A 14291-nucleotide genomic window follows, 5' to 3' on the forward strand; every position below is an offset into this window, starting at 1 on the left:
TGGTATCGGGTGCAATCGGTCTGAACCAGATAGTTAGCACCGTAGTGTTCCAGAATCTCTGTCCAGGATGAGGAAAAGACGTGACAGCTGCTCGCTATTTTGACCAACTCATAAGACCCCATGTTGTACCACATTTTGGACGTTACAGAAATCACATGTTCCAGCAAGACAACGCTCGTGCCCACACTGCTAGAGTAACATTGGACTTCCTAAGACAACATGGCATCCAAACCCAACAATAGTCTGCGCTCAAACCGGAATTTAGTCCAATAGAACACCTTTGGGACGAGATTCAAAGAAGACTGAATGACCTCCATCCAAGGCCGACAACAGCTGCTGGACTCGATCAGGCATTTCGCAGAGTAGGAACCCAAGTGCCTATGGCCCTCATCAACCGGCTCATTCATTCCATATACCGATGATTTAACGCTTTCATTGATGCCCACAGATGCCATACACAATACTGACTTTGGGGTATCTTAACGGTACCAGTTTTGGTGATTTTGTTTGTGTGAACTCTAAATGTACTTCCCAAATATGTGTTCACCATACTTAATGCATTGTTCACTATTGATTACGCGCAATCTTCAAACATTGAAGATGTTATATTATAAGAAGGACCGAAGTCATGAAACTACAACGTTCCCTCGAGACTCCAGATTTCTCCGCGCAGGACACCCGAGCAGGACACCCGAGCAGGACACCCATGCGTCAAGTGAGAGGCCTTCAGTCAAGTCACCTTGACTCAACTGTCTAATGTAAACAAAAAACGATTATGTATGGATAGATAACGTCTTTATTCCAAACGTTGCATCCATTGCAATAAGAATAATTCCTGTTCATCATACATAAATGTGACTCAAAGAAATGTCCAGTGAACGTTTACCGTAACTACATAGGGTAGCGGCGTAAAACTAAACTCACTCACTCACATAGGGTAGAGACAGTATCCTGATAAACTAAACTTATCAATACACGATTTTAAACATCAGTAACATGTTCCCAACAGTCATATCTGTGTAGTATAGAGGTAATGTTGAAAGTCCATGGCAGAACGTGCATTTGAGTAAACTAATCGTCAATCTGGGACGAACTATAACCCCAAAATCTTTTCCCAACATACATTATCCTAAGGTTCAAAATCTTCTGTGTAAGGAAGATTAATGATTAACCGATAAAGCTGATATTGTCAACTTGATGAGACTTAGGACAAACATCAAGCTGATGTATGTCATGATTACACAATGCCATTTAGAAAGTGGTCAAATGTAACATATGTTATATTTGGGATTACACTTCCTTTGTAAAGTACAAACTCTAGTACTTCTTGGGTTGAGCCCCATCCGGGATTCGAACTAACACCCTCAGATTCAGGCACCTAATCGCCAGCACACAAAGTCAGCCACCTAACCCACTCAGCTACCGCGACTTCCACAAAAATGGAAGTCGGACAACTGGTAGTCAGAGGGGTACACAAAGCAGGCAGTCTAGACTACCAGTTGTCCGACTTCCATTTTTGTGGAAGTCGCGGTAGCTGAGTCAATCTAATCGTCAATCTGGGACGAACTATAACCCCAAAATCTTTTCCCCACCAACATTATCCTTTATGATACCAAAACAAGAGCAAAGGTTCAAAATCTTCTGTGCAAGGAAGATTAATGATTAACCGATAAAGCTGATATTGTCAACTTGATGAGACTTAGGACAAACATTAAGCTGATGTATGTCAGCCGTAACTAGAAACAGGGGCACTGAGAAGGGAACTGGACACATGGCCTTCTATGTATCATTTCATCAGATAAAGCATGCATGTAATTGTCAGAAGCGACATGTTCTATATGTCCCCCCAGATGCACTTTCGTTGGTAGTGATCATAACGGTCATTGTAGATATGTTTGTTCTCAGTTACATCAAGCCACGTGATTGTCTGAGTGTAGCACCCGTTGAGTCTGGTGTCTGTTTCAAATGATCTACATACATACGTTGAAGCTTCATTGCATAATTGAACACATTGTGCTACAGGATATGAGGAGGGGTTTGACTCTATATCTTCACTCCAAATAGCCTGTCCTGGGAAATGGATGTATTCTGTTCCGAAGGTGGTACACTCTGAAACAACGATGGATTGTTTGTTAGACTCTGTCTGATCATCGACTATCTCACAAACGTCATTAAGAACTGATGTGCAAGTAACCCGTCCCTGAATAATGCTGAGTGCGGCGTTAAACATCTAACAAATTCATTGCTTGTTAGCTTTCTTTGTATTTCGGGGTTTCGGGGTTTATCATATTACCAATATTGTATTGTCAACAGTACCCGATAAATCAGGGGAGGGTTTCAACCATCTTCTGAATACACAGTGAATACACAATGTTATTTAGAAAGTGGTCAAATGTAACACATGCTAGATTTGGGTTTACACTTTCTCAGTAAAGTACTGATTCCAGTGATTTTGTTGGTCAGGGATTGGTAGTCACGCTCTCAGAGTCAGGCACCCAATCGCAAGAACACAGTGTCAGCCATCTACCCACTCAGCCACCTCGGCTTCCACTAAAGTACTGTTCTGTTCTACTGAACATGGTGAATCCGACTGTAAGGGCCATAATCTCACCGAGTAAAAGACAAGTCAGCAAATGGAATCTTAAGAATGTGCTTATGACACCAATCCTCCAAATACTGTAAAGTAATGCAACGATACCTCTTAAGTCCCTGCAAACTGCTCTAGCAACATCCAGATCGTATCCTATACCACATGTACAGAAACCAGCACGGCAACTTGTAGTCGGAAATGCACTGCAGTCAGAGTCCCCTGAACATGAGCCATCGGCTGAAACATAACCACAAGTTATACTACATCATGGGGACTCCAAACACTGGGCCATTAGCACTGTTTGAAATATGGATCGAGTGTTTGGGCACAAGCTTCACCGCCTATGTTTGACTGGTTAATTTCAATGAGATTTTAATCTCCGATACGATGTTGGTCGAGGTGAAAATCTGAAATACTTCTAAAATGTTACCTGTAGCTGTTGTTGACGTGTCACGTGCTTGAGCAAAGTTACTGTTAGCTGTTGTTGAAGTGTCGCTTGCTTGAGCAAAGTTACTGTTAGCTGTTGTTGACGTGTCGCTTGCTTGAGCAGTGTTACTGTTAGCTGTTGTTGAAGTGTCGCTTGTTTGATCAGAGTTACTGTTAGCTGTTGTTGAAGTGTCGCTTGCTTGAGCAAAGTTACTGTTAGCTGTTGTTGAAGTGTCGCTTGTTTGAGCAAAGTTACTGTTAGCTGTTGTTGAAGTGTCGCTTGCTTGCGCAAAGTTACTGTTAGCTGTTGTTGATGTGTCGCTTGTTTGAGCAAAGTTACTGTTAGCTGTTGTTGAAGTGCCGCTTGCTTGAGCAAAGTTGCTGTTAGCTGTTGTTGAGTGTCGCTTGCTTGAGCAAAGTTACTGTTAGCTGTTGTTGAAGTGTCGCTTGCTTGAGCAAAGTTACTGTTAGCTGTTGTTGATGTGTCGCTTGTTTGAACAAGGTAACTGTTAGCTGTTGTTGACATGTCGCTTGCTTGAGCAGTGTTACTGTTAGCTGTTGTTGCAGAATCGCTAGCTTGGACGAGGTTATTGTTAGCTGTTGTTGAGGTGTCGCTTGTTTCAACAGTGTTACTGTTAGCTGTTGTTGAGGTGTCGCTTGTTTGAACGAGGTTACTGTTAGCTGTTGTAGACGTGTCGCTTGTTTGAACGAGGTTACTGTTAGCTGTTGTTGAAGTGTCGCTTGTTTGAACAGTGTTACTGTTAGCTGTTGTTGAAGTGTCGCTTGTTTGAACGAGGTTATTGTTAGCTGTTGTTGAAGTGTCGCTTGTTTGAACAGTGTTACTGTTAGCTGTTGTTGAAGTGTCGCTTGTTTGAACGAGGTTATTGTTAGCTGTTGTTGACGTGTCGGTTGCTTGAGCAGTGTAACTGTTAGCTGTTGTTGACGTGTCGCTTGTTTGAACGAGGTTACTGTTAGCTGTTGTTGAAGAATCGCTAGCTTGAACGAGGTTATTGTTAGCTGTTGTGGAAGTGACAGTTGCTTGAACAAGGGTATTGTTAGCTGTTGTGGAAGTCTCGCTTGTTTGAACGGTGTCCTGACTAGTATGGGTGGTGGAAGCCTCGCTACTAGCTTCAGGGTCACCGACAGTAGTGATGGAAAGGACATTTGAAACAGTTGATATTTGCTGGTCAGATGGATCGGTCCGCAGGCATATGTGTGATGTAGATCCCATCACTGGGACACAGATGTCCTCGACAGTGCAAGGATGATGTGAACAAGGATGAGCCTGTTGGAGAAGCAGAGCAATGAATCATAATTAGATCTCAGTATAGCTGATGCTCACCTTCTTTCTGAAGCACAATTTTACATTTGTAGATTTGTAATGCTAGACCAGCACCTTTCTTACTGCACAAGGTGGCTTGTGAATATTCGAGTGAGTATGGTTTTGCGCCGCTTTTAGCAATATTCCAGCAATATCTCAGCGGTGGACACCAGAAATGAGTGAGTGAGTGAGTTAATATTTAACGTCTCATCGACAATATCTCAGCCATACCGTGACGAGAACATGTTTGACATTTAAATAGAATATATGTATATGTTAAAAACCTGTCTACGAAGGACAGTAAGACAACTAGAATATCACAATTACAACTAAAACTAGTTTGGAAAGTTAAAACTAATAACACTATTTGGACAATTACAATATAAAAACTGGCTATAGATCGCCAACAACTGAAGGTAGATCACCAACTTAGGGACCATGGGCACTTACATTACTTTTGCTACCTGCATGGACCCTAGCTGGATTTATATCATCCTTCAGCCGCTGGCGATTGAAGTCAAATTGAGCCAAAATTAAAATGACAAGAAAACTACATTTAAAACAGCTGGTAAACTTAAATGTCCTTTGAATGTTTCAGGACTTACGTACCCTCTCAGGAGGACAATAACTTTACGCTACTTCACCCCCCATTTGAGGGTACAACACCAGAAATGGGCTTCACACATTGTACCCATGTGGGCAATCGGACCCGGGTCTTCGGCGTGACGAGCGGGCGCTTTAACTACTAGTCTACCCCGCCGCCCCTGTGAATATTCGAGCCAGACAAACCAGTGGCTGAGTTTATTATCAATGTCCCACGCCGTCGAAGTACGATCGAAATCACCCCAAATCATTGAGTCTGACCACACGTTCCTAATGAGTCGTTTCTTACCACACCTTGCCAGTGTAGATGGTTTATCCTCAACTCGAGGTCATGCTCCGGTGGAGTGGACCATTAGTGGACTGGTGTTTTACATTAAGAACATATCTTGTGCGGAAATGAGGGAAAATACAGCACTCAAGAATAACATCCCTTTTCTTTGTGCTTTACCGTGCACTTGACGTGTTTTCAGTACAGTGTGTTCTCGAGAAGGACATTTGAATCGCAGACATTACCTTTGCGCGCATTATTCTAACTCTTGTGGCTGTTGTGTGGAAACACTACGTACACTTATTAATCTTAACTATTGTTGCATGTAACATTGTTCCTCAATGGCACATTTACGAGGGAAAGGATCCACCCACCAGAAAGGAAAGGACCTACAAGTATCTATTCCCGTGAAGATCCGGCTTCAAATTGGTCTTCAAATCCATCCAGTAAACCCAAACGGAAAAGGATTTTCAATCTCTCTTGCACTCAGCAATATTCCAGCTTATATGGTGGCGGTCAGACATGAGAGGCAGATAAGACATGAGAGGCAGATGTCCGAGTGACATCTAACAAGTATCATTCTTACCTGTAAAGGATTGACGTGAACAGCCAGGTAAATATTAGAGTGAGACACCTGTAAAGATTGCTCGTCACCACCACGTGAATTCAGTTGACATTCTTTAGCCCTTGTGATCCAGTTTGCCGAAACACATCTTGATGAATAGAGGCACAGCCTGCTGCATTGTATCAGGGTCGTCTTGGAAAACACTTCAAATACTGCACCAGAGAGGATTTTATCTTGAACAGCATTATCTGATAACAGTCCCAGTTTATCACTCTTACACGTGGTGAAACAATATGAAATAAATACCAATGTTACGATAGCAACTGTACCCATTTCTTTAGAGCCTGAAGTAAAGTCTCTTCTGGCTGATGCCGGGCGAAGCTTTAAAGCAATGATGAGATACTAAAACGTTTTGATCAGTCCCACATGTATTAATCAGTAGTAAGCATCAAACACAGGGGTTGAGAAGTAAGGGGACCGTCCAACACCTGCAGTCAGCACTATTCATGAGGTCTGCTCTTATGACAAACATGACGTTATTTTGATGTTTTTGAAGACCGAAGATAAATCTATAAGTATCATTACACGCAAACAGCCTAACATCCATAGCACATCAAAGGGTATTCGTGAGCTGCAGTAGAGCATGTTATATAGTTGTATTGTCCTTTGAAAGACGATAGTGATATTGAGAACTACCTTTGATGGATACTGTACATTTGAAACCGGTCTGAAATTCATTATCGTTCAAGTGAGTCGTGTGGATTAGGAGCTGTAGGAACTCTGCTTGAATAGGCGAGGGAGCGTGTTATTCATCAAGTTCATCAGTTGACAAACGCCAGTAGGAAGCAAGGCTGTTAAAATACCATTTATATATTTACAAAACATATGATTCAAAAGTTATCTAATAATTCTATCTCCTTTAAAAATTCAATTATTAAATGATAATTAACATAAAAAAGATCTTTAACTGTTTTGATATTGAAATCTTTATCCCTTGTGATGGAAAAATGAATACAGTCAAGTCAGCTGGAAGCATGGCTGTCATTCACATTCACATTACCACGGTACCATAAAGTTAAAAAGCCGTTGCTATTGTCCTGATAAGCGTTATTCCTGCCTCTCAGTATAAGTGATGTGAACTTCATTGAACTCGACGTTAAACCACATTACACATTACATCACCAAGAAGCATTTTTTGTTGTTGTTTGTTTCTTCTTTTTAACGTTTTGAATTTGAAGAATACATGACATAAACACATAAAAAACTGCACTTATCTTAAAGAACACCATTGGTCAGAAATTGAGACGCATTGAAATTGCTTTGTGCATGAATGATTCCTTTTGTGCCCGTAGTCATTTACTTGCCTCATTTACACGCAAGATCACGTTATGACTGACTGACTGAGTTTGGTTTTACGCCGCTTTTAGCAATATTCCAGCAACATCACGGTGGGGGACACCAGAAAGACCACGTTATGACTGACTGACTGAGTTTTGATTTACGCCGCTTTTAGCAATATTCCAGCAACATCACGGGGGATGGGGGGTGGGGGTGGGTTAGTGGGGGTGTGGGTGGACACCAGAAAGATCACGTTATGAGGCACCACCATCTTATGATCTCTGTACAACCAATCGCTTGATTTGTTGAAAGCCTACCAACACAACAGATATTAATCGGCTTTGTGGTAAACGCGATATTTCTGGAATATTGCATAAACATTTTCTCAGTCCCTCCACTCACTCACTATTGATTACGCGCAATCTTCAAACATTGAAAATGTTATATTATAAGAAGTACCGAAGTCATGAAACTACAACATTCCCTCGAGAATCCAGATTTCTCCGCGCAGGACACCCGAGCAGGACACCCGAGCAGGACACCCATGCGTCAAGTGAGAGGCCTTCAGTCAAGACACCTTGACTCAACTGTCTAATGTAAACAAAAACGATTATGTATGGATAGACAACGTCTTTATTCCAAACGTTGCATCCATTGCAATAAGAATAATTCCTGTTCATCATATATAAATGTGACTCAAAGAAATGTCCAGTGAACGTTTACCGTAATAGATCAACTACGTAGGGTAGCGGCGTAAAATTAAACTCACTCACTCACTTACTCACTCACTCACATAGTGTAGAGACGGTATCCTGATAAACTAAACTTATCAATACACGATTTTAAACATCAGCAACATGTTCCCAACAGTCATATCTGTGTAGTATACAGGTAATGTTGAAAGTCATAAAATGTAGAAACAAATTCAATTACAAAGTCCATGGCAGAACGTGCATTTGAGTAAACTAATCGTCAATCTGGGACGAACTATAACCCCAAAATCTTTTCCCCACATACATTATCCTGCATGATACAAAAACAAGAGCTAAGGTTCAAAATCGTCTGTGTAACGAAGATTAATGATTAACCGATAAAGCTGATATTGTCAACTTGATGAGACTTAGGACAAACATTAAGCTGATGTATGTCAGCCGTAACTAGAAACAGGGGCACTGAGAAGGGAACTGGACACATGACCTTCTATGTATCATTTCATCAGATAAAGCATGCATGTAATTGTCAGAAGCGACGTGTTCTATATGAACCCCCAGATGAACTTTCGTTGGTAGTGATCAAAACGGTCTGTGTAGGTATGTTTGTCCTCAGTAGCATCAAGCCACGTCATTGTCTGAGTGTAGCACCCGTTGAGTCTGGTGTCTGTTGAAGCTTCATTGCATAATTGAACACATTGTGCTACAGGATATGAGGAGGGGTTTGACTCTATATCTTCTCTCCAAATAACCTGTCCTGGGAAATGGATGTATTCTGTTCCGAAGGTGGTACACTCTGAAACAACGATGGATTGTTTGTTAGACACTGTGTGATCATCGACTATCTCACAAACGTCATTAAGAACTGATGTGCAAGTAACCCGTCCCTGAATAATGCTGAGTGCGGCGTTAAACATCTAACAAATCCATTGCTTGTTAGCTTTCTTTGTATTTCGGGGTTTCGGGGTTTATCATATTACCAATATTGTATTATCATCAGTACCCGATAAATCAGGGGATGCATTTTAACCATATATCTGCTCTGAATACACAGTGAATACACAATGTCATTTAGAAAGTGGTCAAATGTAACACATGCTAGATTTGGGTTTACACTTTTCCAGTGATTTTGTTGGTCAGCGATTGGTAGTCACGCCATCTAACCCACTTAGCCACCTCGGCTTCCACTAAAGTACTGTTCTGTTCTACTGAACATGGTGAATCCGACTGTAAGGGCCATAATCTCATAATCTGATTCCAGTGATTTTGTTGGTCAGGGATTGGTAGTCACGCTCTCAGAGTCAGGCACCCAATCGCAAGAACACAGTGTCAGCCATCTACCCACTCAGCCACCTCGGCTTCCACTAAAGTACTGTTCTGTTCTACTGAACATGGTGAATCCGACTGTAAGGGCCATAATCTCACCGAGTAAAAGACAAGTCAGCAAATGGAATCTTAAGAATGTGCTTATGACACCAATCCTCCAAATACTGTAAAGTAATGCAACGATACCTCTTAAGTCCCTGCAAACTGCTCTAGCAACATCCAGATCGTATCCTATACCACATGTACAGAAACCAGCATGGCAACTTGTAGTCGGAAATGCACTGCAGTCAGAGTCCCCTGAACATGAGCCATCGGCTGAAACATAACCACAAGTTATACTACATCATGGGGACTCCAAACACTGGGCCATTAGCACTGTTTGGAATATGGATCGAGTGTTTGGGCACAAGCTTCACCGCTTATGTATGACTGGTTAATTTCAATGAGATTTTAATCTCCGATACGATGTTGGTTGAGGTGAAAATCTGAAATACTTCTAAAATGCTACCTGTAGCTGTTGTTGACGTGTCGCTTGTTTGAACAGTGTTACTGTTAGCTGTTGTTGAAGTGTCGCTTGTTTGAACGAGGTTACTGTTAGCTGTTGTTGACGTGTCGCTTGTTTGAACAGTGTTACTGTTAGCTGTTGTTGAAGTGTCGCTTGTTTGAACAGTGTTACTGTTAGCTGTTGTTGAAGTGTCGCTTGTTTGAACAGTGTTACTGTTAGCTGTTGTTGAAGTGTCGGCTTGTTTGAACAGTGTTACTGTTTGCTGTTGTTGAAGTGTCGCTTGTTTGAACAGTGTTACTGTTAGCTGTTGTTGAAGTGTCGCTTGTTTGTACAGTGTTACTGTTAGCTGTTGTTGTCGTGTCGCTTGTTTGAACAGTGTTACTGTTAGCTGTTGTTGACGTGTCGCTTGTTTGAACAGTGTTACTGTAAGCTGTTGTTGAAGTGTCGCTTGTTTGTACAGTGTTACTGTTAGCTGTTGTTGACGTGTCGCTTGTTTGAACAAGGTAACTGTTAGCTGTTGTTGAAGTGTCGCTTGCTTGTACAGTGTTGCTGTTAGCTGTTGTTGACGTGTCGCTTGTTTGAACGTGTAGCTTGTTTTGAAGTGTCGCTTGCTTGTAACAGTGTTGCTGTTAGCTGTTGTTGACGTGTCGCTTGTTTGAACAAGGTAACTGTTAGCTGTTGTTGAAGTGTCGCTTGTTTGAACAGTGTTACTGTTAGCTGTTGTTGACGTGTCGGTTGCTTGAGCAGTGTAACTGTTAGCTGTTGTTGACATGTCGCTTGTTTGAACGAAGTTACTGTAAGCAGTTGTTGAAGAATCGCTAGCTTGAACAAGGGTATTGTTAGCTGTTGTGGAAGTCTCGCTTGTTTGAACGGTGTCCTGACTAGTATGGGTGATGGAAGCCTCGATACTAGATTCAGGGTCACCGGTAGTAGTGATGGAAAGGACACTTGAAACAGTTGATATTTGCTGGTCAGATGGAGCAGTCCGCAGGCATATGTGTGATGTAGATCCCATCACTGGGACACAGATGTCCTCGACAGTGCAAGGATGATGTGAACAAGGATGAGCCTGTTGGAGAAGCAGAGCAATGAATCATAATTAGATCTCAGTGTAGCTGATGCTCACCTTCTTTCTGAAGAACAATTTTACATTTGTAGATTTGTAATGCTAGACCAGCAACCTTTCTTACTGCCCGAGGTGGATTGTGAATATTCGAGTGAGTATGGTTTTGCGCCGCTTTTAGCAATATCCTAGCAATATCACAGCGGGGGGTACCAGAAATGAGTGAGTGAGTTAATATTTAACGTCACATCTATTAAAAGGTTATCTGAGTCGATCGATTACTGTCAAACAACTGTAATTACTGTATCACTGCCCAGTGTGGCGTTAAAAGAAACGTTTGAAATAGGACACGATAAGCCACTCCTTGCGTCGATGATGAATATTGATAGGACTGCGGCTCTTCAAGGTGTCTAACCTGGGGGATATTCCAATGTTTTTGGTTTCGTTTGCTTCCGATTAGTTTTCTTGCAGGAAAAACACAAGGCTGCACTGAGGGTACGGCAGACAAATCGGCCAAACATCAGAATATTATTTTGATGACGTCTGCTTGTTCCTAGAACATCCTCATGTAAGATTTACTTGCAATAGGCTTTAAATGTATTTTTGCAATTGCGTGCACTGTTTTAACAAAGGGTTAAACTAAGATAAGGATAGCTTTCGCACGCAAGCCTGGGTTCATTTCCCCACGTATGCAACTTAAGTGAAGAAGCCCTTTTGGGGTATCCCAATTCACTAAATGGTATATCTAATAAGATGCTCTGAGCTCGAAAAACAGTCGTTACGCCACAGCAAAAGCTACCCAGTGTCAGTAATCCACAAAGAAAAGATGCCTTTTGCTATGGCACCGAGAGACTGTTATCAGGGGACTTTTTAAAGCATTGGCAAGGATCCACGATGTGGAGATTAATCCCCGGCTAAAGAATTTGTAAGTTTCCCAAAGGAGATTCTATTGCATTACAACAGAAACGTTCACAATGAGCAAATGTTTAGAATACTGGGTATCAAGCTTCTGATATCTGATACATAGCGTACCAGACACAGCAAGTCTCGTGATAATATGTAAATGGATATACAGTCGAGCACCGTTGCGTCGATCTCTGATAACTCGATATGTCGGTTGTCTCGATATATAACATCTCAGTCCCGGCAAAATCCATCATAATTTATCATTATTCAAGCTTTTTAAACTCGATACGGATGTCTCGATATTTCGGATATCTCGATATAATTTCATGGTCCCAACAAGTAAAATTACCCTTTTAACTCGATATTTGCAAAGAAACTCGATATTCACCTACCTTTCATAGGCAAGTATCCCCCTGAACTAAGGTTGTTTACTCACGTTTACACACCATGAGTCCTGAATTAAAGGGATGCGGTAGCGTAAACTAATTAGGGTTAATTGAGTTGAAGGTGTCACTTGTTTGTTATTTAATTAAGATTAACTAAGAAGTAATTAATTAGGAAGTACTACTGTTACAACTAAACACTACTGATAACAGATTATCCAATGAGGGTTTTGTGCAAACACGTGACTAGCATGTGATTGTTGAGTTGTTTCTAAATTGTGGACTGATAACATGAATTAGGAGTCAATTTGAAAGCTATTGTATTGTATCGAGAGTGGTTAGCTACTATCGCTTTCGCTTTCATGCCACCACCAAATACCCGTCAACCTAAACTTTCAGAACTCCGTTCGTCCGTTGAATAAATCCAACCTATGTATAATTCAAGATGGACACTATAACATAAGCTGCGATCCCCGTGAGTAAATAGTAAGTACATGAAATAAAAAGACATAAAATCTACTTTTTGTTGTGTTTTCTTTCATAATGATGTGTGATGATATGCCCTGGTCGGATGTCTCGAAGTTCGGATAACTCGATATTTTTTCTTGGTCCCATGAATATCGAGACAACGGTGCTCAACTGTATATATTCCCTTTGTAGGTTCTTTCCGTGGGAAGCAATATCATAGAAAAATACTGTTCTATTGGCTGTTATTCTGTGTGTACTGCGGCTTTCAGGAATGCATAGAATATTAAAGCTTACATGTACGTACTTATTGCTGTGCGCGAAAGTTCAAACATTAAAGCCTAAAGTTACTTTTTGCAAAGTATATGATCCATATACACTCCACAGAATTGATGACATCCGTGTTGTGGGATACCGCGAGTGTCATCATGGTGGAAAAACATTAAATGGAGTTAAATGGAGCATATTCTGTTGCACGTCTGAAGCAATTTATGGGTATGAAGCTGAGGAAACGTGGCCTTTCATCAGTCGTTGCCCTACAATCAACGAGTATGGCCAATATTTTGTGTTATTGTTATATATTGAGTGATGTGCTATATTTAAACTTGTGCCATATTTAGACAGAGTTCAAGAAGGTACAATATGTGGAGCAGTACGAGGAACTAGTCACGAAAAACTTTACAGGGAAACGGGTTATTGCTCATTGTCTGACAGACGACATTATCATAAATTATGTATATATTACAAAATGGTCAATGGGCTGACTCCTAAATACCTATCATTATGGGTCCCACCTAGTATCTCCAGCATAACAGGATACAACCTTCGTAACTCCAACGACTTTCAGACAAATGCAGGGCGCTTATCCCAGTATAACCGATCTTTCCTGCCTTATGTTGTTAAAGCATGGAATTCACTTGATATCGATATCAGAAATGTAGATTCCCTATCTAGGTTTAAACAATTGATTTCCACAGACATTCAGATTTCTTCAAATTTTATATACATTGCTAGTTATGGCCAGCGACAATACCAAGTGATCCTATTCAGAATTAGGCTAGGTTGTAGTGATTTAAAAGCACACTTATTTTACAGATTCCTGATTGATGATCCCACTTGTTCATGTGGCCACAACAGAGAAGATGCTATCTATTTTTTTCTGTCATGTCCCCGCTATGCCGAGTTTAGACTCGACAAATACTTTGTCCTTAACCACCTCAGCATATATACTATACTTCACGGCAATGACGATTTATCTCCTTTAGACAAAGAAAACCTTATAAAATCCGTACAGAATTATATAACTGAAACTAACCGCTTTCCAAAATTCAAGTAACAACCTATAAACATAAAATGCACTTGGTATCTTCTTCTTTATTTTCTTTTCTTTATTTTTATTTTGTTTTGATTCATTCATTAATGTCCTAATGTCTGCTCCATAGAATTAAGTCAAGATAATAACGAATTATATGCGGAGAAGCATTGACATAGTCCATATGGCCTGTTTGCTAATCCTATTTCCCTTTTGTTATGTCGAGTATTATGAAAAATGTAAACATTAATGGAAATAAAATACTGTTTAAATCAAGAAGGTACTACAACCATATGAATAAGGCCACAGGCAGAACCAATTTCAGGTCGACAAATTTTGGACAGCCAAAAACACGTTGGCCAAAAAACGTGGAAGAGGACTGTCGTTTTAGAATATATACTGAACCACAAAAGAAACGTCGCCTTTCAAAACCAAATGCAATAACGAAATGGTGTTTTATTATGATTGTATCGTTTTGTTAACATGTTTTTCAATCCAAACTGACAGTTA

General features: G+C 40.7%; 1 protein-coding gene and 2 long non-coding RNA genes across 3 annotated transcripts; all 3 read right to left on the reverse strand.

Annotated features, from left to right (window-relative positions):
• Positions 1 to 1550: 1550 nt before the first annotated feature.
• Positions 1551 to 3205, reverse strand: LOC124266322. The gene is made up of 3 exons (XR_006895732.1): positions 3021 to 3205; positions 2699 to 2827; positions 1551 to 2109 (listed from the first exon to the last, which is right to left on the reverse strand). It is a non-coding gene; the product is annotated as an uncharacterized LOC124266322 (long non-coding RNA).
• A 195-nt stretch (positions 3206 to 3400) lies between these two features.
• On the reverse strand, positions 3401 to 7657 carry LOC124266331. Its single transcript, XM_046701134.1, has 5 exons — positions 7588 to 7657; positions 6470 to 6556; positions 5795 to 6021; positions 3894 to 4301; positions 3401 to 3445 (listed from the first exon to the last, which is right to left on the reverse strand). The coding sequence occupies exons 1-5, from the start codon at positions 7655 to 7657 to the stop codon at positions 3401 to 3403; spliced, it is 837 nt and encodes a 278-aa protein (XP_046557090.1).
• Positions 7658 to 8493: 836 nt separating this feature from the next.
• LOC124266324 lies at positions 8494 to 9695 on the reverse strand. The gene is made up of 3 exons (XR_006895734.1): positions 9656 to 9695; positions 9334 to 9462; positions 8494 to 8617 (listed from the first exon to the last, which is right to left on the reverse strand). It is a non-coding gene; the product is annotated as an uncharacterized LOC124266324 (long non-coding RNA).
• Between the last annotated feature and the right edge of the window lie 4596 nt (positions 9696 to 14291).

Source organism: Haliotis rubra, unplaced genomic scaffold (genome assembly GCF_003918875.1).
Source record: "Haliotis rubra isolate DU_JTF1 unplaced genomic scaffold, ASM391887v1 Scf1249, whole genome shotgun sequence".
In the NCBI taxonomy this organism is placed as follows: Eukaryota; Metazoa; Mollusca; class Gastropoda; order Lepetellida; family Haliotidae; genus Haliotis; species Haliotis rubra.